This window comes from Bos indicus x Bos taurus, chromosome 4 (genome assembly GCF_003369695.1).
Source record: "Bos indicus x Bos taurus breed Angus x Brahman F1 hybrid chromosome 4, Bos_hybrid_MaternalHap_v2.0, whole genome shotgun sequence".
Classification (NCBI taxonomy): Eukaryota; Metazoa; Chordata; class Mammalia; order Artiodactyla; family Bovidae; genus Bos; species Bos indicus x Bos taurus.
Genome location: NC_040079.1, coordinates 56,171,670 through 56,196,045, shown reverse-complemented (window position 1 = coordinate 56,196,045; position 24,376 = coordinate 56,171,670). Strand labels below are relative to the sequence as shown.

Sequence of the window (24,376 nt, the reverse complement as noted above, 5' to 3'; positions counted from 1 at the left end):
CCCCATTTTTGGTGCATGAGGAAAATGGTGACAGAGACTAAAAAGCTTGCCCAAGGTCATATAGTTAAGACAGAGGTAGGAATTGACTCCAGAACAAGGGCATCCACCATTCCACACCACTGCCTCTCTTTACTCAGACAAACAGGCAGGATGAACAAAAAAAAAGGTACACAAAGGGAAAGAGAATTTGGGAGTGGGAAATAGTGCTTTATCATGGCTAGAACACAGACTGCAGGAGAAAATGAAAGGGGGAACTGGATATGCATGTAACTAAAACTGTAGCAACTTAGCAGATTGTACATAGCCTTCCATATTCATGTACTTGACCTCCAACATGTATTAGAGAGGTATAAAAAGTTTTCAACTGGAAAACATTAATTATCCAGAATGTTTTAGAAAGACAACTTGGAAGTACTGTGAAAATTTTGCAGATAAAGATGCCACCTACAAGTTTACCTCAACCACTAACCACTCATTCACTGATTCAATGAGTACTTATTGAGTTTCCACTATCTGCCAGGCACTCAGGTAAAGGTTAGTTATATAAAGAAAAAAAAAGAGATGGTCCTGATTTTTATGGGTAAAACATAGGGTTCCCATCTAAACAGTGGCATAAAGAAAAACAGAAAAAGAGTTGAAAGACAATTCAGAAGTCATTTTATCAGAACTAATGACAACTTGGATGTAAGTGGTAAGACAGACTCTATACAAATAAATCTTACAGAGTTGTCATTTATTACCTGTCTACTATTTTAAGCATTATTACAAATATCATACATAGATTCATTTTCTAATTAAATCTAATCAATTTTCTGATTAAATTCAAATTAAAATAGTTCTGCAAGACAGATACCATTATCCCCTTTCTGAAGATTAAAAAAAAACTGAGGTTCCATCTAATTACCAAAGCAGTTTGCCCACGGTTACACTGAGTGAGTGTTAGAAAGTGAAAGTGAAAGTCACTCAGTCGTGTCCGACTGTTCACAACCCTATGGACTATATAGTTCATGGAATTCTCTAGACCAGAATATTGGAGTGGGTAGCCTTTCCCTTCTCCAGGGGATCTTCTGCATCCAGGGATCAAACCCAGGTCTCCCACATTGCAGACAGGATTCTTTACCAGCTGAGCAACAAGGGAAGCCCTTGAGTGTCAGAGCCAAAATTCAAATTCAGGCCACACTCCAAAGCCAATAAATATTCTTTCTAGTGACTCAACAAATAGCTCACTAGAGAAGCACCATTAAAAAATTCTTCCAAAATATAGTAATTAAGTACAATTGCAGGTCCATTTAGTTAAGAAAATTGCTTGAAAATCTGTAATTACTATGGTTCAACAGCCATTCATTGAATGTCCCTGACTGATGTTCAGAGAGGAAATACAAGCAAAACAACACATTGATTTCAGGAAAATACCTGATATATTCAGATAAGAAATATAGCCATGAAATACATCTACTAATAAAAAAATTAATTAAAAAAACCTCACACCATGATAGACTTTCAGCCAAAAGAAAACACTTACCCATAAATTCAAAGGTGAACTGATCACCAGTTAGTACTAAAGGTGGTTGCACATAGATTGATAATTTGATCTTCTGCAATGCCACTCGATTCTTCAGTGTGACCTGAGAAAACAAAAATTGCTATTAACAGAAAATTACATTTTTTCCAAATTGATAGAATACTACAACTACTTTAAAAATAACAAATAATTAGAGAAATGCCATCTAAGAAAAAAATGAGCTATCACAAAACATAATGTGTAACATAAGTAGTAGATTAAAAAGTTCTACCCAGTTAGAAACTGGGCAAAGGAATCGAACAGACTTTTTCTCAAGAAGATATACAAATAGCCAACAAGCATATGAAAGAATGCTCAAAATCGCTGTATGAAATACAAAGTAAAACCACACTGGAATACTACTGTACATCCACTAAAATGCTATAATCAAAAAGGTAAAAACAGGTGTTACCAAGAATGTGGAGAAACAAGAACCTGCATAAATTGCTGATGGAAATGTAAAATGGTATAGCTAATCAAGAAAAAAGTCTGATAGTTTCTTTTAAAATTAAACATAAATTTATCACTTAACCTCATAATTCCTTATTAAGAGAAATAAAACAAATGTCCACCCAAAATCTTGTACACATGTATTCGCAGTGTTATTTACAACAACCAAAATTAGAAACAACCCAAGTGTCCATAAACTGATGAAGTGACAAACAAAATATGGAATATCCATGCAATGAAATATTATTCAGTAATAAAACTAATACAGTACTGATACATGCTACAACATGGGTATATTACATTATTAATATGTTAAATGAAAGAAGCCAGTCACAAAAAGACCACATTATTATTTGATGCAATTTATACGAAATATCCAGAGAGGGCAAATCTACAGAGACAGAAAACAGATTAGCAGTTCCTTGGGGATGGTAGTAGGATTGAAGGTGGGGGTGTGGAGAGAAAAGAAAGCAACAGCTAAGGAATACGGGGTTTTTACTGGGGGGGACAAAAATGTTCAAAAATTAAATTGTGGTGATGATTCTGTGCATGCATGCATGCTAAGTCACTTCAGTCGTGTATGACTCGTTGCGACCCTATGGACCTATAATTGCATAGCATGTGAATTATAACTGAATAAAACTATTAAAAATGTTCTATCAATAGCAGACCCAAAAAATCTTCCCTCATATCTGGTGAATAATTACATCATAAAATATTGTATGTGTTAATTCTTCTTTACAGATGTGGCATCATGAATTATTAATTTTATCTAGTATCAGTGTATCACCTTTTTCAGAAGTTAATTGCTCTCTAAAGATTTCCTTACTAGGTAGCTATTTACTAGTTTAAATGCATATGTAGTTTAAATACTACATTTTCTTCGATGGCTTAGCAGCAAAAATAGCTGACATAACTACTCTAGAAAACATCAAAGAATGACAATATTGACTAATTGACTACATTTCTAAGCTGGCTGTATTTCCAAACTGGTGCTCTTGGTTGATGATGCTAAGAAAACCCTCCCATTCCAATTAGAATTAATAGATAAGAATTCTGGGGTAATAGACTGCCTCAGAAATAGGGTGAGTATGGGTTGAGAAGGCCAGAACTTCTCTTACTCCTCCTTAAGAGAAACATTAGCAGAATTCATCAGGACCAAAGATCTTTGCTGGGCCACAGTGCTAACGGAATCAAAGAAAAAGCTTAAAGATCTGGCTTCCATTGGGAACATTCTATCTTTGGATTTGTATCCTAAAAATCCCAGCCTCTTTGAATCATCTCCTTTGGATAAGTTTATCCACATGGTAAGCCAGATTTATTACAGTCACTAGCCGGGTAGCGTTGCTAGACCAATTAAGTCACAATCTCAGGGGGCAGACCTGGGCATTGGTATTTTTCTTAACAGTTCCCCAGGTAAGACCTATGTACAACCAGAATTGAGAAGCTCTCTCCTACACGGCTTTTTTGCCTTGGAACAATTCAGTCTTGCCTCTATAGTATACAAGACAGATTCATTTCACTACTAATTAGCATAATGCAAGGGCATGGCTTCCCTGGTGGCTCAGTGATAAAGATTTGCCTACCAATCCAGGCGACCTGGGTTCGATCACTAGGTTGGAAGGATCCCCTGGAGAAGAAAATGGCAACCCACTCCAGTATTCTTGCCTGGGAAATCCCATGGACAGAGGATCCTGGCAGGCACAGTCCAGGGGGTCACAAAACAGCTGGACATGATTTAGTGACTGGGCACAAGCAAGGGCATACTTAATTTTTAAGAAAAGACATTTTTAATTTTCTCTTAGGTAAAAGGCATGTATCAACTATACCTTAATTATATACATATACACACACACATATATATACAAATTACAGATACAAAAATAATATACAAGTATAACTGGCCTACAAACACTATACATATACAATTAGATTCAAGTAAATGTATTAATTTTATCTGATGTGTATATTCTGTACCATTTAAAAATAAACATAAAATTTTTGACTTGCAAAGTAAAAATTTTAAAGGACAATAATTGATGAAAATAAATACAATAAATACACCAAATGAACGATGAACCCTCAGATTTTCACTTTATGAGCCCTGGGTATGGGGGGAAATCCGCGTAACAGTACACAGTAACAGCGTAGATCACAAGTCCCTTGAAAGTCTATGATCCAACAGATTAGGTTAGTACCTCTAATTCCCATGAAGTTATGAAATGGTCAAAGAGACCAGAAAATTTGACTGAGAAAGGAGAGTTCGGTCCACACATTTTGCCCATTTCTGGTCAGTCCCCGAAGGAGACGTTGGGTGCCTCTTGGCATTGCCAGGTCGGTATAAACACCTGACAGGTTTCTGTCATAAGCTGTTTATGAGGTCACCCTGGAACCGCAGAGCAGGGCTCCACACTTGGTCCGCACAGGGCATGTCATTCATTCACACAAGCACACTATAGAGTTAGTAAAGTACAGCAGAAAACATGTTTACTAGGAGAACAAATTTATTATAAAATTCATAATACCTTTTTAGTAAAACCCTAATGGTAATTACAGGAAGAACTATGCAAGTACTGCAGACAACATTCTTTCTAATGGCTATTCCTTTAAATAAATAGAATATAATTTAAATATTTTATTAATAATAATCCTTCCCTAGTGGCTCAGATAGTAAACAATCTGACTGCAATGCAGGAGACCCAGGTACCATCCCTGCATCAGGAAGATCCCTTGGAGAAGGGAATGGCTACCCACTCCAGTATTCTTGCCTAGAGAACTCCATGGACAGAGGAGCCTGGAAGGCTACAGTTAATGGTATCGCAAAAAGGCTACAGTCTAAGGTATCATGACTGAGCAACTAAAACCTACATACTGGACTGTCAGTTCAGTTCCGTCACTCAGTCGTGTTTGACTCTGTGACCCCATGGACTGCAGCACGCCAGGCCCCCCTGTCTATCACCAACTCCTAGAGTTTACTCAAACTCTTGTCCATTGACTCAATGATGCCATCCAACCATCTCATCCTCTGTCGTCCCCTTCTCCTCCCACCTTCAATCTTTTCCAGCATCAGGGTCTTTTCAAATGAGTCAGTTCTTCGCATCAGGTGGCCAAATACTGGAGTTTCATTCAGCTTCAGCATCAGACCTTCCAGTGAATATTCAGGACTGATTTCCTTTAAGATGGACTTTAAGATGGTTGTATCTCTTTGCAGTACAAGGGACTCTCAAAAGTCTTCTCCAACACCACAGTTCAAAAGCATCAGTTCTTCGGTGCTCAGCTTTCTTTATGGTCCAACTCTCACATCCATACATGACTACTGGAAAAACCATAGCTTTGACTAGACGGACCTTTGTTGGCAAAGTAATGTCTCTGCTTTTTAATAAGCTGTCTAGGTTGGTCATAGCTTTTCTTCCAAAAAGCAAGTGTCTTTTAATTTCATGGCTGCAGTCACCAACTGCAGTGATTTTGGAGCCCCCAAAAATAAAGTCTGACATTGTTTCCACTATTTCCTCATCTATTTGCCCTGAAGTGATGGGACCAGGTGCCATGATCTTAGTTTTCTGAATGTTGAGCTTTAAGCCAACTTTTTCACTCTCCTCTTTCACTTTCATCAAGAGGCTCTTTAGCTCTTCTTCACTTTGTGCCATAAGGGTGGTGTCATCTGCATATCTGAAGTTATTGATATTTCTCCTGGCAATCTTGATTCCAGATTGTGCTTCATCCAGCCCAGTGTTTCTCATGATGTACTCTGCATCTAAGTTAAATAAGTAGGGTGACAATATACAGCCTCAACGTACTCCTTTTCCTATTTGGAACCAGTCTGTTGTTCCATATCCAGTTCTAACTGTTGCTTCTTGACCTGCATACAGATTTCTCAGGAGGCAGGTCAGGTGGTCTGGTATTCCTATCTCTAAGAATTTTCCACTGTTTGTTGTGATCCCCTTAGGCAAAGGCTTTCGCATAGTCAATAAAGCAGATGTTTTTCTAGAACTCTCTTGCTTTTCTAATGATCCAACGGATGTTGGCAATTTGATCTCTGGTTCCTCTGCCTTTTCTAAATCCAGCTTGAACATCTAGAAATTCACGGTTCATATACCGTTGAAGCCTGGCTTGGAGAATTTTGAGCATTACTTTGCTAGAATGTGAGATTATTGCAATTGTGCAGTAGTTTCAGCATTCTTTGGCATTCCCTTTCTTTGGGATTGGAATGAAAACTGAACTTTTCTAGTCCTGTGGCCACTGCTGAGTTTTCCAAATTTGCTGGCATATTGAGTGCAGCACTTTCATAGCATCATCTTTTACGATTTGAAATAGCTCACTGGAATTCCATTACCTCCACTAGCTTCGTTCTTAGTGATGCTTCCTAAGGCCCCACTTGACTTTGCATTCCAGGATGTCTGGCTCTAGGTGACTGATCACACCATCGTGATTATCTGGGTCATGAAGATCTTTTTTTGTATACTTCTTTTGTGTATTCTTGCCACCTCTTCTTAGTATCTTCTGCTTCTGTTAGGTCCATACCATTTCTGTCCTTTATTGAGCCCATCTTTGCATGAAAAGTTCCCTTGGTATCTCTAATTATCTTGAAGAGAGCTCTAGTCTTTCCCATTCTATGGCTTTCCTCTATTTCTTTGCAATGATCACTGAGGAAGGCTTTCTTATCTCTCCTTGCTATTCTTTGGAACTGTGCAATCATATGGGGGTATATCTTTCCTTTTCTCCTTTACCTTTTGCTTCTCTTCTTTTCACAGCTGTTTGTAAGGCCTCCTCAGACAACCATTTTGCCATATTTGTCTGTACATATATCTTAAATAAAATTAATGATAATAACCATTAGCAGCTTTCTATATGCATGTAAACATCCTAATAAATTATTTGTGTGTATTATCTCATTTACCCATTAAAACATTGGAAACAGGTACTATCTATCACTATATCCCATTTTACATAAGAGAAAGATGTGGCTTAGAGAAGCTAGATAATTTGACCACGGCAACTCTGATTATAAGTGGAAGAACACCATTTAACTTCTGTCTGTCAGAGTCCAGAGCCCATGCTCTTAATTAGCTGTGGTTAAGAATCAAAATAACTGCAAATGAAAAAGTTCCCCATTTTACATTTTAAAAATAGAGGTTCAGAGAAACTCAAAAACACGTCTAAGACCATCGAGCCAGTATATACAAGTGAGCAGAAAAGAATGACCAAGAATGACCAAGAAGGTCTCACGAGAGCTTAGTTTTAAAAATGAAAATGAAAAATCCTTAAAGTAGTAATAAGCCACTTTTAAAGCAGCAGACATTCTGACTCTGCTAGGCATAACAATGCATACTTAGACAACAATCATACAATTTACATTGTTACAAGTGTTTGCATTTAGTTTAGATGGAAGATGGATGGTGATAACTCTTATACACAGATTTATTGAATCCCAACAATGGACTAGGCACTTTCAAATATGAATCAAGATGATGTGTGACAAAAATAACCACAGTAACAAAGAAGAGTTGTGTTTGAGCCAAAATAAAAAAAGTTAAAGACTTGGCTAGATCATAAACCTCACATTTTAAGAGAAAAATAATTATAGAATATTAAGGGGAAAATATGAAACATGAATATGAACGTTTTCCATGCTATTTTCCATTTCTAACAAAATAAAATATGATCCTTAGGAAATATAATACCAAATTTTTATCCTAGATATATAAACATGACTCCAAAGGCCAGGTATTAACAACCACTCTGCCTTGGTTGCCTGGAACAGATGGTCACGCATCATGCACACATACTCAAGGTAGCCACATCTTCATTCACTTGGAACGGATGGAAAAATTTTCTCAATTAACAGGATTTATTATGACGGAAACTTGTATGGTTATATATTTTGGCTGCTGTTGTAATTTAAGGCTATAAGGAGAGATTTATAACAGAAATTTGTATAGGAACTGTCAGGCAGAAACAGGAAGTCACGGTGTCCGCCGTGAAAGTCAAGCTGATTTTGTGTAACTCTAGAGTATCGCATTCTTTCTTATTCTTTTATCATGGCAGTAAGGAAGAGAGTGTAACTTAGTCATTCTCAAATGCAGTTAAATTCCCATAATGAAGGAGAAATTTCCAGTAGTGTCACACCATCATTTGAAGGTAGCTGTTATACAGGAAAGCCTAAGAACTGCATGGGAGGGAAAGATGTATTTATTTATAGCAATTATAGTAGGTGGGGGGAAAATTACCATGAGCAATGTTATCTGGTTTAGGTACAAGATTTCTTTTTGAAATTTACAACATGCTCCTGAATTATTATATGTATGTGTCAGAATAATATCAGTAGATAGATATAAAAGGGATTTCCCTACACAAAAGTCTACAGATCATTCCTGGAACACTGCAGGATTGTTGTTTTTTATCTTAAATGTTTGATTTCTTGCCACCAAAGCTTTTCCAGACTCAGAAGTATTAATGAGATAGAGCCTTTGATTGGATAGGGGGAAGGGAGACTGGGAAAAGACCACCCTTGTTTCCAGTGGCAAGAATCCAAAAAAATTAGCTTAGGAAACAGTTATAAGATTGGGCTCCCTTCAGCTTCTACCAAAGATCCCCACACTTGGGCCACCCGCTGGGTCCAGTGTAAGCGAACACAATTGGTAAAGCCTGGTGCCCTGTCAAGCTCCTCCAAGGACAGCAACCCATAATCTAAGAAAATATAAAGTCCCGTCCAAGTTTTGACTTAGCGAGTCGCCAAGATCCACAACTTTCCCTGGCTCCAACGTCTGGGCAGTGATAAATATTTTCAGCTTAATAATGTGCTGACTGATTACCACACTGTAATCTAAATGCCTTAAGAGGGTTCTACATTTGAGTCCTAGTTCTAAAATTCTACAATGGCAGGACTAAAAATCTTAACCAAAACCACATCGTTCACATTGTATTTTAGGGGCACTATCAATTTGTCACTACTCTGTGGCTTCTTCGTTTAGTATTTTCCTACTATAAATACATCCATTTAAAGCTAATATTATGGCAGAGAGATGGCTGGGAATTCTTTGCAAACACACACATAGAAGAAAGATATTATTAATATTCATATGATTCCCCTATATATATATAATACTGAAATGAACTGCTCAGTCTACTATGAATGTGATGACACAATTCCTTTAGTATATTTAAATATTGTTTCTAAAAAATAACCCCAAATCATACTACACATTTAAGGTAGGAATAAGTCATAACAATGTTTTATTATATACATACTGCTATAAATACTAATTTTATATTTGTAGGAAATGATAAAGGTTATCTATTTACTTCCCAAAGCTAAGGAAAACTTAAAAATATCAAGTGTTTGGGTTTTCCTTTTTTTTACTTTTTTAACCAAGAAATCTTTTTTTTTAATTTAATAAATTTAATGTGTCATATTGTGCGTATTTAAGGTGTACAGCACATTGTGTGCTATGCTGTGCTAAGTCACTCCAGTCATGTCCGACAATTTGTGACCCTATGGATCATAGCTGTTATTCTGATACATTTATACACTTGCCAGTATGATTGCCAATCCAGTGAAATTTGTCATATTACATAACTATAGTACAATATTATTATCTATATTCACTACACTGTGCATCAGATATTTATAGTTTATTTACTACTCATTACAAGTGTACTCCTGTATTCCCTTCAAATCATCACTCTTAACCCTACCCAAACTCCTGATAAGCAACCCCATGGACTGCAGTCCACGGGATTACCCCAGCAAGAATACTAGAATGGGTTGCCATTTCTGCCTCCAGGGGATCTTCCAAGGCCGAGGATCGAACCCACATCTCCTGCAGCTTCTGCATTGGCAGGCAGATTCTTTACCACTGAGCCACCTGGGAAGCCTCAAGCCCATTTCACCCTGTGTTTTTACAGGCTTAACTTTTTCAGAGGCCCACATATAAGTGATATTGTATAGTACTTGTCTTTGTCTGTGCATTTTATCTTATGTGGCACCATGTGCTCAAGATCCACCCATGTTGTTGCAAATGGAAGGATAGTCTCCCTTCTCATATGTGAATAATATTCTAGGGTGTAAATGTACCATATCTTTTTTTTATCCATTCAACCATTGATGGGCATTTGGGTTGTTTCCATATCTTGGCTATTTTGTGAATAAAACTGCCATAAGCATGAGAGTGTATATATCGCATGGGAAATACTGTTTACATTTCCTTTGATTTATACCCAAAAGTGGAGTTGCTAGATCATACAGAAGATTTTTTTTTTAATTTTTTAAGGAAACTCCAAATGATCTCCATACTGGTTGGATCGATTTATATTCCCACCAACAAAATTTAAGGGCTCCCTTCTCACCACATCCTCATCCTCCTGTTGTCTCTTGTCTTCTTGATGATAGCCATTCTAAGTTGTTAAGTGACATCTCTTGTGATTTTGATGTGCATTTCCCTGATAATCAGTGATGCTAAGCATCTTTTCATGTGTCTCTGTTGGCCATTTTGATGTCCTCTTTGGAAAAATGTGCATTAGCTCTTCTGCCCACCAGTGTTTCTTTTGTATTTCCATATGCTACTTCTAGGGTGACAACAGTGACGGATGTGATGAAATGCATGACACTGCTTGCACATTAGAGCCTAGAATTATGGCACAAACCTTCACTGTGACTGAAGGGACAAGGTCAGCTCCCACTTCAACATCAGTAGCTTGCTGCAAACACAGAATTGAAAATTAAAGGGAGGAAAGGATTGCTTAAGTACTATACATCAGTAAGTAAACACAGTGGGCTTGATATATACTTCCCACCACCAAAAAAAAAAGGCAAAAAGGATTTATCACTCTGATGACAGACTAAAAGAATCACTGTGGCTTTTTTGGATGGCTTCATTTGGAAAGTCATGAACTAATATTAAAAAACACACCCATCAAAAAAGGGAAGAAAAGTTCACATACTTTATTATCAAACTACTGCCAAATTTCCTTAAAAATGGAAACTAATCCTATTAATTCATTCTTTATATTATATAAAACAAGACCTCTATATATTTTCTATATAAACAGTGTGCCATTCTTTTAGGTCCTTGAGTTTTTAACTTGCCAAAGGGATGCTTTATTCTAATTAATAATATGTATCTAAGGCATGTAATTAATGATATAAAGATTGAGTGGCCTTACATCTAGAAAATAAAACAAAAGTAGCAGTTTTTTTGTTTTTTTTTTTACTAGTACATATCATAAATTCTTTCACTCTTTGAGAATCAGCCTGGGTTACCTGGTCCTCTCTCTTAAAGAATTCAGAATATAATAGAGCAAATATTTCCTTAGAATTTATAACTATTTTTTAGAGCAGTAGATTGAGAGGAAAATACGGTCACTATATGACAGAATAAGATCAAAGGGTAACATATTTTCTAATAATACCCACATGGATTCCTAAGGGAACAGTTATGATCATAAAGTCTCTGTCCAACCAATGAATAAATCCATTGTACTTTAAATTAGCCTACTTGGTATTATTTTACTGAGAAAAATTAAGCCTCTTCTTAGCAGTGGGGATCGGTATGATGTCATGCTCATCAGCATAATTAAGAGTAAGGATATTCATATCCTATATATGATTCTATAGGAAACTGTATATGAACTCTGATTCAACTTCTCAATCAAGAAGAGAGGATAGCGATATTTGTCTCTTCTATAAAAGACACGAGTCTAGCACAAATTACATTATGTTTTGGATGTGTGCTTTCACAGTAATGACTGAAAATAAAATATTAAGCCAGGGTTTTTGCTCTAGTATTACCTAAAATCCAGGAAATGTTTTACATTTAGCTGTCGGCAAATCTAGAAAAGAAACCAATATCTCCCGTTTCTTGCTCTTTTCCATCCATGCCTAAACACCTTGATATTTCAAGGACAAAAGTCCTTTGGAAACATGAAATTATAGCCAGAGAGAAATAGCTATATGAAGACAATATGGCACCAAAGCCGCATAAATCACTGGACTGATGTTTTCCAATGAAATGAATATGATACTCTCAAGAATCCTTTCCTTTCTTAAAAAGGAAAAAATTGTGAGATGGGGGAAATGGAGCTGGAAAGAGATACCTAATTAGGAGGAAAAAGCACTTCAGGTTACCAGTAGGGAAATACATATTAAAATACAGTGCTATTACATAAAGCCTTTACTCACAAAGATCAAAAGTTGCTAAAGAACAGAAAGGGAATTCCTCATTTCAAATAGCCTATGTCTAAGAGAAAAACCTAGAAAAAAATTATATAAGTTGCCCAAAGGAAAAAAAAGAATCATTTCCAAGGCAAGAAAATGTGTGTACATTTGTCAGCTAACTAAGCAGAAATGTTCCACTCAGACTACACCCTTCAGGTAGAGTGAGAAATGGTGTGCTGAATATCCAATGTTTAGAACAGTACCTCTACTATGTGACTCAACTGGGTGAATGTTTCTTTCATATATAGTCCTACTTTTTTTTTTTAAGAATATCCAACTTACTATACTAAGGCAATGTTAATGCAATTTTTATCACAACTTGGGTTGGCTGTTTGTACTAAGATTATTCTTCAAAAAGCCATGGAATTACTTACTATATTGTGTTCTGATACCTAAACATCAAAGTCATTTCCTAAGCAAAGTTATATGACATAGATCTCATATACTGTAAAACGAGTGAATTTGATCACTTGCCTAAATTGATCGACTTTGGTACAGACATAGATAAACTAGATAGATTTTGGCCCGACTTCAGGCAGTGAGAGAAAACCAACCATAATCTAATAAGTACTTAAAGAAGACTAAACAAAGAGTTAGAGTAATGTAAACCAAGGACAGTCCCCCTTTCTGGTTTTTCAGCTTTGTTATTCTCTGATGCTTTTGAACTGTGGTGTTGGAGAACTCTTGAGAGTCCCTTGGACTGCAAGGAGATCCAACCAGTCCATCCTAAAGGAGATCAGTCCTAGGTGTTCACTGGAAGAACTGATGCTAAAGCTGAAACTCCAATACTTTGGCCACCTCATACGAAGAGTTGACTCATTGGAAAAGCCTCTGATGCTGGAAGGGATTGGGGACAGGAAGAGAAGGGGACGACAGAGGATGAGATGGCTGGATGGCATCACCGACTCGACGGACATGAGTTTGAGCGAACTCCAGGAGTTGGTGATGGACAGGGAGGCCTGGCAAGCTGTGATTCATGGGGTGGCAAAGAGTCGGACATGACTGAGTGACTGAACTGATTCATTTATAGAGCAAATATATATTGAACACCCATTATGTGACTGGCATTAAGGAAATGGCAGTCAATTTTCCTAGGTGGTGCAGTCGTAAAGAATCTGCCTGCCAATGCAGGAGAAACAAGAGATATTGGTTTGAACCCTGGTTAGGAAAATCCCCTGGAGAAGGAAATGGCAACCCACTCCAGTATTCTTGCCTGGAAAATTCCATGGACAGAGGTGCCTAGCAGTCTACAGTCCATAGGATTACAAAGAGTCAGACTCAGCAATTGAGCACACATGAGACAACTGGAACAGTGATGGCTGTGGTAGGGCTGATGATCATGATTATTATAATGATTTGTTAGTTAATTATTATAATTCAACGAAGTGGATTCTACTACTATTACCATTTTACAGATAAGAAAATTGAGACAAAAAATTAAATACCTTGCTCTGGGTCACACAAATAGAAATGAGAGAAAAAATAATTCCTGGCCCAACTCTTTATTCTTAAACTACTCTCCCACCACAGCCACTATAATAAAGACTATAAATTATCAAACTCTGAGTCATGCCTCTCATAAACATTATCTCATTGAACATTCAACGAAAATGTAGTGGGCTCAGTATTATTCATCTGGAGTAGGATTATCTCAATACTCCAGTACTGAAAAAGTTTGAAAAAAAAAGTAATGGTGAGAACCTCTTTGACAAACCCCCTTCCTTTCCCCTTTTTTAAGATAGAAATCTGCCTAAGAAACTTGTTATCACACTGAGATGCTAGAAATGTTTTTTTCTAGAAAGTAACAAGGCCTAAAACTTGCTATCTTCCCTGAAGTTTCTATCTGGAGGCTCAGATTTTAAACCAATACAATCTGATTCCAATATATCAGAGTCCACCACTATCACAAACCCTCTTAAAGTCTGCAAATATACCTACAGATACTGAATCAAAGTTAGGAGAAACCATTGCAGAGACTTTCAGGTCATCTTCTCTCTCAGTCAGGGGCCAAACATCTGTAATTTTAAGAGAGAAAAAAAAAGATATTTAATCAAAAAGTAAAAATTGGTATATAAAGTTGTTTTAAGATTTATCTACACCTTATATCAAAAGACAATCCCATAAATGTATTCACAAGTTGAAAAAAAATGATGCAATACAGAATGAAAAGCTTTCCCCTCTACGTTACTGTAAAGAAAAACTATCTTTTTTCCCAAAGATATGAGCTAAGATGTTACCCAGCATCCCCTGATGCTGGAAGGGATTGGGGGCAGGAGGAGAAGGGGACGACAGAGGATGAGATGGCTGGATGGCATCACCGACTCGATGGACATGAGTTTGAGTGAACTCCGGGAGTTGGTGATGGACAGGGAGGCCTGGCATGCTGTGATTCATGGGGTCACAAAGAGTCTGACTGACCTATGTTAGGAATTTCAATTCTCTCTCCTTAGCTACTATTAGAAGCCCAAAAGAGTATAACCCATGAGGGTAAATTGGCTATAACTGCCGAGAGAAATATCAACAACCTCAGATAGGCAGATGATACCTCCCTAATGGCAGAATGCGAAGAGGAACTAAAGAGCCTCTTGATGAAGGTGAAAGAGGAAGAGTGGAAAAACTGGCTTAAAACTCAACATTCAAAAAATTAAGATCGTGACATCTTAAGATCGTTTGCCATCACTTTGTGAGGAAATGGCAACCCACTCCAGTATTCTTGCCTGGAGAATTCCATGGACAGAGGAGCCTGGCAGGCTACAGTCTATGCAGTCGCAAAGAGTCGGACCCAACTAAGCAACTAACACGCACACACACATACATGGCAAACAGATGATGAAACAATGGAAACAAGGGCAGATTTTATTTTCTTGGGCTCCAAAATCACTGTGGATAGTGACCACAGCCATGAAATTAAAAGATGCTTGTTCCTTGGAAGAAAAGCTATGACAAACCTAGACAGCATATTAAAAAGCAGAGACATCACTTTGCCAACAAAGGTCCATAAACTCAAAGTTACGGTTTTTCCAATAGTCATATATGCATGTGACAGTTGGACCATGTTTTTGAATTATGGTGCTGGAGAAGACTCTTGAGGGTCCCTTGGACAGAAAGGAGATCAAACCAGTCAATCCTAAAGGAAATCAACCCTGAATATTCATTGGAAGGACTGACGTCAAAACTGAAGCTCCAATACTTTGGCCACTGGATACAAAGAGACGACTCATTGGAAAAGACCCTGATGCTGGGAAAGATTGAAGGCAGGAGGAAAAGTGGGTGAATGAGATGGTTGGATGGCACCATCAACTCAATGAACATGAGTTTCAGCAAACTCTGCAAGATAGTGAAGGACAGGGAAGTCTGGCGTGCTGCAGTCTGTGGGGTTGCAAAGAGTTGGACACAATTTAGCAACTAAACAACAACAACAGCAACAAATCAAAATGTAAAACTCACATACCCTGTGACCTAACAATTCTACTTTCAAACATTTACCCAATACTCATGTCCAAGGGGTTTCTCTGTTGCTGATAATTATCAAAAACAAAACAGCCTAAATCTTAGTTATAGTTCTATTAATAGGGAAATAGTTAACTAAGTTATGGTATTATCAATACTGTGCAATGGTCCAAAACCCAAAACTGTTAAGTAAGAGTGCTATCCATCTTTATATACCGACAAGGAAAGAACTCCAAGATATGCTATTGATCTAAAAAAGCAAGATGTAGTACAGTGTCTCTAATACACACATATTTGTGTAAAAACAATTATATAAACAGAAAACTTTCTTACAGAATACACAAAACTATCAATAAAGGTTACATTGAAACACTCTAGTAGAAGTAAGACCTGGGTTTTATGCTTTCAGTACTGTTTGAATTGTTTTTACCATGTTTATTTTATTTTCAACTTAAAATTTCACAATTTCAAAAACATTTATAGTACATAATGAGATATTATTAACAAGCCATAGAGACCCTAAGTAAACAAGAAACATAAATAATACATATGCACAAACATACGTGTATATATACATACATAGGGCTTCCCTGGTGGCTTAGCTGGTAAAGAGTCCACCTGGAATGTGGGAGACCTGAGTTTGATCCCTGGGTTGGGAAGATCTCCCGGAGAAGGGAACAGCTGCCCACTCCAGTATTTTAGTATCCTGGGCTTGAAGAATGCCATGGACTGTGTAGTCCATGGGGTCGCAGCGTCAGACACAACTGAGTGACTTTCACTTAATACATAATAATAGTGTGCAGATTATTGGCTGCCCCCCTAACGTCCATTCTTGCCTTCTCCTCCTCCTTTGTGGTAGACCCCTAGTTCTGCTGATTCACTTCCATCTAATTCACTTCCATCGAATTCCCCTAATTCACTTCAATCTTAATCACTGGATTGGTCAAATCCAAGCATGGTGATTTCATTCCCCTGACCTTTTGTTATTTCAGGCCTGAGCATGGAACCTAATCCTGGCAGATGTGAGGTGAGAACTGGTGGGAGTTGGGGTGCTGGTATGTGGTTCTGGGAAAGTTATTCCTCCCTAATAAATGGGGAGACTTGGGAGAAATATCTGTCTCCTTCCCTGGAAATCATATTTGTACCTGTTGCCTGAAACTGCTGAAATAACCTTGTGACCCTGAGAGGGAACATCCCCCAAACCCTGAGGATGGCTGACTGAAAATATAGAAAGCATTTGGATGATGTCACATGAATCCGCTGTCTCACAAAGAGAAGAACTGCCTACAACCGCCACCAGAAATTCTCACCAAAATGGCAAGATTTGGAATAGGAATTTCCACAACTTAGAGCACAAAAGGTTGCTCATTGCCCACCCAGTAATGAATCTTTGGTTCTTCTTTACTAAAAAAAGAGTCCAATTTTATCCTAAGCTTGGAGCCTAATCCTCCGCTCAACCAAATTGTTCAACCAAAACGCTAAATTTCCCAGCTTGGAGTGGCCAGTGAGATATAAGCAGAAGTTGTTCAGGGTGTGGCTTCCAGGAAAGATCCTTAGTGGGCTGACTCAGCTGCAGATGTGAGGCAAGAGTTCCAGAAGCCATCCTGAACCAACAGAAGACCCGGGTGAGAAGGACTCAAAAGTCCCTCACGGCAGTGGAACTGCCAAGCCAACCCTGGACTGCTCATTACTGGACTTCTTTTCCATGAGAAAGAAGTAAACCTCTGCCTTGTTTAAGCCACTTTATTTGAGTATTCTGTTATAGACAGCCAGACATAAGTCTGAACAGCACAATTTCCAACAAGGTTACCAAGCACGAATGTCTCTACCATTCAATGGTAGAAGCAACTTAAGTTATCCTAGACATACTTCAAATAGGTGCAGACTTTCAGTTATATGCCTATATCTCACTGCTCTCTTTTCCTTCCTGAAGACATGCTGTGTGGGAGTCTATGTCAATACTGTACTCATTCCTTCATACTTATCCCAAAGAAAGAACATATCAACTATCTAAATAAATCATAAGGAAACTCTATTTTTGAAAGTGTCTACTAACAGATGTTGTTGACTACTGGTAACAGAAATGCAATGCAGGATTCTAACTAATGAGTTGAATATGAAAAGCTTCAAAATCCATGAGCCATACAGAAATTATTACTATTGATATTATTTCATGCTTATAACATACACTCCTCATATAACTTACACACATAAAATCAGCTTCAAAAACACTTTTATTATGGTAGATAATATACACCATGTGTACAACAAAAGGTATTCTTTAAATTGGCTTTATATTTTGCTGCAATTCTTGCTTTGAAGAAAAAAAAAAAACAACTTTAAGTGCTGAACATAACCCACAAGACTGAAAAGAACATTTTTTTTGCAAGTTAAAGTCACTCTACTATAATGAGGTCATCAAAAAGTTCAGAGTCTTAACTTCTCATAATCTGCTATAGTGAAATGATTTGGTGCTTTTATATAATTATAGGTATTTTAATGAACAAATATACCACAATTTTATAAGTGCAAAAAACAGTAAATTCTTTCCATATTCTAGGAATAAACTATGTTAAAAGTCTCTCCTTTTTTTTTTTTTTAAAGAGTCTCTATTTCATTTTTATGAATAAAATCAAATGATGGTGGCAAAGAAGGGGCAGAGAACTTCAAATATTAACTTTGAGGTTATGTAAATAACAAACTTTGCACTCAAGTCTGTGGGTTCATCCCTAGCTTAATTAGCAGTTATTTCAATATACAAAGAAGAATGAGGGTAATGACAAGTAAAATAGCCTATCCCTGGGTGAAAAGACTGGAGTACTCAAGGGCATCATTTTGGCCACCAAAAAGTAACTAAGCTAGAAGGGACTTTTCTCAGAAATGTTTTACATAATCAAGTGTTAATCAAAATGTCATTAGCACATTGTTTATAGAAATGCCACAATCTCAAGACATAAAACTTGGAGTGAAAAGTTACATTAAATTTAATGAACTCTGCAAATTTCATGTTTCATACACACACGACACACACACACACATATATATATGTGACTCTTCCCAAATTATATTTTTAAATGACAAGATGAGACTTATATTTCATTAATCCCAAAACACTAGTATCAAAAATGGGAAACGTGTATATTGCAATATGACACACCCAATATAAACTATTCTCTATTTGACCAGAGAGTGCCAACAACAAATGGGTTTTTAAATACTTGGAGATACTTAAAAGACCCAAGTTTCATTTGTTTACTTTCAAAACTTTCTAAGAGAAAGTGTAAAACCAAAACAAAACAATTTTATTTTAATATTCACGTTTTGAAATATATTATCTAAATTCCTCTGAATCTCTCTTGGTAATATAGACTCAAAAATACATAACTCTAGGAAAGTGATTGGACCAGGATTAAGATTGGCTCTGTTGTTTTGGTTGGCTTTTTATGCTCTGCTTCTTTTATTATTCCTACTTGTTTTAACATTTCTTTTATGTGAAAATAGTCCATATTTTTTCTCATTAAAAAAAATACTTTTACCTGACCCTGAGAAGAGAACTTAAAGTAATGCTTTTCACATGTCCAACTCAAACTGCAGGATTGGTGTTTTGTTTCTCCTTTTAATTTATAATAAAATTATACCCTTGTGAAGCCCAAAGTAAGATAATATTGAGTTATACAAAACTCAGGAACTGAAAATATCATCAGCCTCTGAGTCACTAGAAATCAGCATACCACAGGCTATACTCCATTTGGATGGCTAATTAACTACAAACATAAATTATCTCACTGGGCTGCAAATGACTACATTTTTAGTAATAAAGTGGTAACTCATGTACTGCTCTGGTTTCCTTTAAAAGAAGCAACTAAAATTTTTTCAGGGATATTAGAAGTTAATAAATGATCACTCTAAACTTCAATGTTCTTCTAAAGGCCTAAGATCACTACCTGAAGAAATATATGATCCTTTCTTAGAGTTTAAAGAAAAAAACTAGATAGCACTGTCTGTGAAACACACTAACAAAAGTATTACCTTAAACAGGACATATTTTTCAGAAGCTGTAATGTACAAATTAAGCACAAAGACTAGTATGTTAAAGAGCAATGCTGTTTTTACAGAAATGACTTTAATTAAGCCTGGGGGAGAAAATCAACAGGTACAAAATACTATCTATATACAAAATAATATAAATTTTACAATGAATACTATAATAGAAAGCTGAAAATGAGATACCTTGTGATTTGTTAACATTTTTGATGACTTTCTGAAGTTCTTTCAACTCCATATCAAGTTCATCATAGTTTAGTTCTCTAGATTCAACTTTTGGAGCTTGGAACAAAGAAGGATCTGTCCCCAGGTATGAACACTGCAAATGACCATCATCACTCAGAGTGACTATCACTCCCTTTAAATCACTTTAAAAAAAAAAAAGGAAGAGAAAATGAGACATAATTAAAAATGTTTAATGGATTTAGACGTGACCAACTACATTTTCATTCAATTCAGCTTCAACATACCATTAAGAAAATGGAGGAGGCCGTGAAAAGAAATGTGGGCCCTTCTCTTTTCCTTTTGTTTCTCTCTACCCTTGGGACGTATGCTCCCCCTCCCTCCCCAGGTCACTCACCATGGCTTCCTTCACGTGCTCTCCTCAAGGAGCTCTCTGGTCTGTTCTCTCTCCCTTCACTTTTAGATAGAAGTCTCCCTTTCTCTCACTTACTAGCTCTTTCCCCATCACTCTTATCATCCTGATTATCTCTTTTCCTCCCCACCCTTTCACTCTTTCTTTCTCTCTTAAAGTCTCCCTTATCTCTGTTATTCTCTAGAAACAGCCATAATATATAAATTATCGATAACTTAAGCATAAATGTTTAATAATAAAAGTTGTATGTTTTCCTGAACTTACTATAGAAGTAGATGAAATGATACTATTTGCTTCTTCCCCATCCTGAGCAGAGGGAAAGAAACTCAATATTGTCATGAGCCATTTTGAACTGATATATAATGACTTTGTTTGTTGTGTTTTCTGGCTTTTGATTTTTACAAAAGTTTTCCAACCCTGTTATAAAAGTTATTAATCAAAAACAACAGAAAACTTGAGAGACACAATAACTTGAAAAAAAAATGTGGTTATTCATCTGAAGAAAAGGAGTTAGGATACATATAAGGGTCTAGGACTCATTCAGAACAAATAAGAATTTTTTAATTCTTTTGGTCATGAAAAAATGTAGCTCATTAAACTAAAAGTTCAGCTTGACTAAGAGTAAACACTGTCATTGCTCAATCCATCCCATAAGGTGGCCACCAGCAACTTTACCATCTGCTTTAAACGCAATATTCCTACAAAATCTTTCTCCAGGACTTATACATAATTCTGTACTGTGACCTCATAATAATAAGAATAATAAATAGATTGGTATTTATAATAACAATAATAAATAGATTGGTAATAGTAATAAAAAAATAGATTGGTATCTCTGATTCAACAGATTAAAAAACTAGCTAAAAACTAAAAGGATACTTAGGTTCTAGCTCTACCTCTGCCCAGTGTAGTTGTGCCAACTTGGTCAAGTCTTCCTAAATGCTCTTATTTCTGAAATGAGAAGGTGAAAGTAGGTGATCCTCAAAGGTCTTTAAGTCGAACAAACTTGTTCTGCCAATCTAGCTCAGAAAATAAATACTCCCAAATAAAATTATTTTCCTAAAATAAAATGTTTTCACCCCTACAGAACCTCTGGACCTGACCTTTTCTTTTCAGGCAACTGAAGCCACCTAGTGGCCACAGAAATCTCAACTTCCAGCTCAGACAAACTCATTTCAAGAGGGCAAACCTCTGTCCCTATTGAGTTCGTCTGTCCCCAATCTACTCAGACCTACTAAAGTTTGGAAACGCAATAAGTCCTAAGGAAACACTAGGAAACTAAAAGGCAGAGGTTCTCAGACAATGTGGTAATCATCAACTCTTTGAGTCCAGAAGGGTTATATCCATTTCATCTTCACCCTTTGAGTGGTCCATTATAAAGGAACCCTAGCATGAGCCAATGTAAGTATACCTTACTATCCAAATTTACTTGGTCTTTGAACTGGATAGCTTATTAGAGAATCAGTTACATCCCACTGTTTTAGATGGCAAAAAGCAATAATTTAAACCCAGGGATTTATCTAAAAATTTATCTGAACCTATTAAGTTTCTGAGTTCAGACACAGTTTGATACTGGTATATACACATATTTTCTTCAGTGTCTCAAAAAGAAAAAATTCCTTACTGATGTTTTGAGGTGTTCAAAAGGAAAAGAGAGGAGCCAGGATCTTTCCTTACTGGAAGAGCTTACCAAGGGTCTCCAGAATGCCTTCACACTAAATTATAAAACTTAAGCAATTTACTTTTTTCTTATCAATGGCATTAGAGCCATTACATACAATTTGGATCAAATAACAAAAATTTAGAAAAGCTGAATTCATTTAATATTGCATGTTTTATTCCATAGGAATACTAATACAAGCTCTAAAAACTTTAGAATAAATGAGTGAAATTTCTGTCTATGATGGGACAGACAGTTTGACACAGGCCTATAGTACTACTTAATATATAAGTAATGTCATCACTCGTTATGTTAAACACAAATGAAAATTTTTAATATACATATATATCATTTCTAAAGTTAAGCCAAACTTAAGTATAAAGCCCAAATTAAATAGAAAAACAAGATTTTTTTTAATATCTTGATTTTTTTACATAAAAAAATCAAGATTTTTAAAAAATCTTTCTACTTAAAAAATATCTTCTTACACAATATTTATTGTCCATGTGACAATGTGTAAAGTGTTTTGAGTGATACAATTTTATGCTGGAAGATGTCATCAAGTAAACCAAGTATTGTGTACCCCATTACTTACACATTTAAAGTAGAGTTAACACTGCCAAATTAAGTCTCAGGATTGTTACTGGTCCTTGAAATACATCAGCTAAACCAAGGAACCAGAATAATGTATTTTATGAGGACTCAAGGTCAGAGATGTTATATTACTAGGACATAATAATTTTGTGATTTTAGCAATGGAGCATGAAATTAAACAATAGAGCTAGCTCAGGAATCTGAAAGTAATTGTTTCATCATTCAGTAAACAGATCCTGGCCCTAACAATACATTCAAACAAAATTCCAGATGGATTTTAAAAGTTAAATTTAAAAATATGAAACTACAAAAATATTTATCTGCCCTTGAGATGGAAAGAACTTTGCTGTGAAAAAGCAATAGAGGAAACTACAAAGCAAAGGATCTCTAAATTAAACCACAAAAAAAGTTTTAAACTTGTTATATGCTTTAAAAATAACATCATGGTAAAAAGAACAAAAGACAAACAAACTGGGGGAAACCTTGGCAACCAACGTAAAATATATGATTTAAGTTGAACTGTATGAAGTTGTGGATATTCACTGTTTTTGACCTATAAAATTTTTTTTATATATTTCATCTAACATGTAAAGAACTCTTACAAATCAATGAAAATATGAGTACATCCCCAAAGAAAAAGATCAAAGGGAATATACAATTCACTTGAATCAGCTACTTAAAAGTTGAGTAATCTATGGAATTAAAACCTTCATCTAGTTCTTTTTCTGACAAGGCCAAGCTATAAAATTAAAAATCTGAAAGTACTTGAAATACTCAAAAAAATAAAAATGAACACTTTCTTTTACTAATATGATAAAAACAAATGAATAATAGCTTTAAAAACAAATGAAGAGAACATGCATTGAATCAAATGGTTTCTTGTCCAGCTGCACCTTGTGCAAAATAGAAATATTTCAAGCTTTCAAATCTTCAGCGTGGTTTTTATTATGAGATATAGATATCACAGAAATCTTTAAAACCTAAATACTACTTATTGTACTCAATTTTTACTCTGCCTCAATACAGAGCACGTGATTTAAAGGCAGTTCCCTTACCCATAGCAGGCAGACTCAGTGGAGGCAGTGCTTCCTTAGCCCCAACAGGCTAGACTTGATCACTTGATCATATTTTGAGTCACTTTGTAATCATTTGTTTAAGATACATTTATTAAGCATCTGCTATACCAGAGTTACAAAGGCAAATAAGATATGGTGCTGACTCCATAAAAAAAAAAATTCTGGTCTAATTGCAAAGGAAAAACCTATTTAAAAAAATAGCAATTGCAACAGAACATGTCAGATGCTATATGAAGAGTGCAGTATAATGACCATACATGTAACAGCAGAGCAAGTCTTCACTGGGCAAAGGATGCAGAATCTAGATCCTGAGTTATAAGTAGATTCTCAGAGATTTAAAAAGGAAAAAGTGAACAGACTAAAGGCAGAGGACTCTGGCCTTGGTGAACTCTTTCTATCCCATGACTTTAAATACCCTTTTTGTGCCAGCTCCATTTATATCTCCAAACAGACATCTCACCCGAAGTCGAACTGTGTACATCCAGTGGCGTACTTGGTATCTCCACTTGGAAGGCGAATAGACATCTAAAGCTGGACATGGCTACAACTGAGTTCCTGATTTTGGCTGCTTCCCTCCAATTTAAATGTTATTCCTTAAGCCTTTCATCTTTCCAAGAAAAGGAAATGTATTACACAAGCAGTGAAACTAAGAAGCTCAAAGTGGTTAGATTGAAGAAAATTAAGAGGGATATAGAAATTACATGGGCTTCCTAGGTAGCTCAGTGATAATCTG

At 36.2% G+C, this 24,376-nt stretch overlaps 1 protein-coding gene across 2 annotated transcripts in view; it reads right to left on the bottom strand.

Moving 5' to 3' along the window:
* Nucleotides 1-24,376, bottom strand: part of BBS9 (Bardet-Biedl syndrome 9) — a 481,201-nt gene that overhangs the window by 260,105 nt on the left and 196,720 nt on the right. The window contains exons 10-13 of one of the 2 annotated variants that reach the window (XM_027539506.1): nucleotides 19,905-20,086; nucleotides 14,163-14,239; nucleotides 10,655-10,708; nucleotides 1,523-1,625 (exon numbers count right to left, since the gene is read on the bottom strand). In XM_027539506.1, coding sequence (XP_027395307.1) covers nucleotides 1,523-1,625; nucleotides 10,655-10,708; nucleotides 14,163-14,239; nucleotides 19,905-20,086 — 416 coding nt within the window. The remainder of the gene's footprint in view (nucleotides 1-1,522; nucleotides 1,626-10,654; nucleotides 10,709-14,162; nucleotides 14,240-19,904; nucleotides 20,087-24,376) is intronic. The other variant, XM_027539507.1, reaches the window with a different exon arrangement.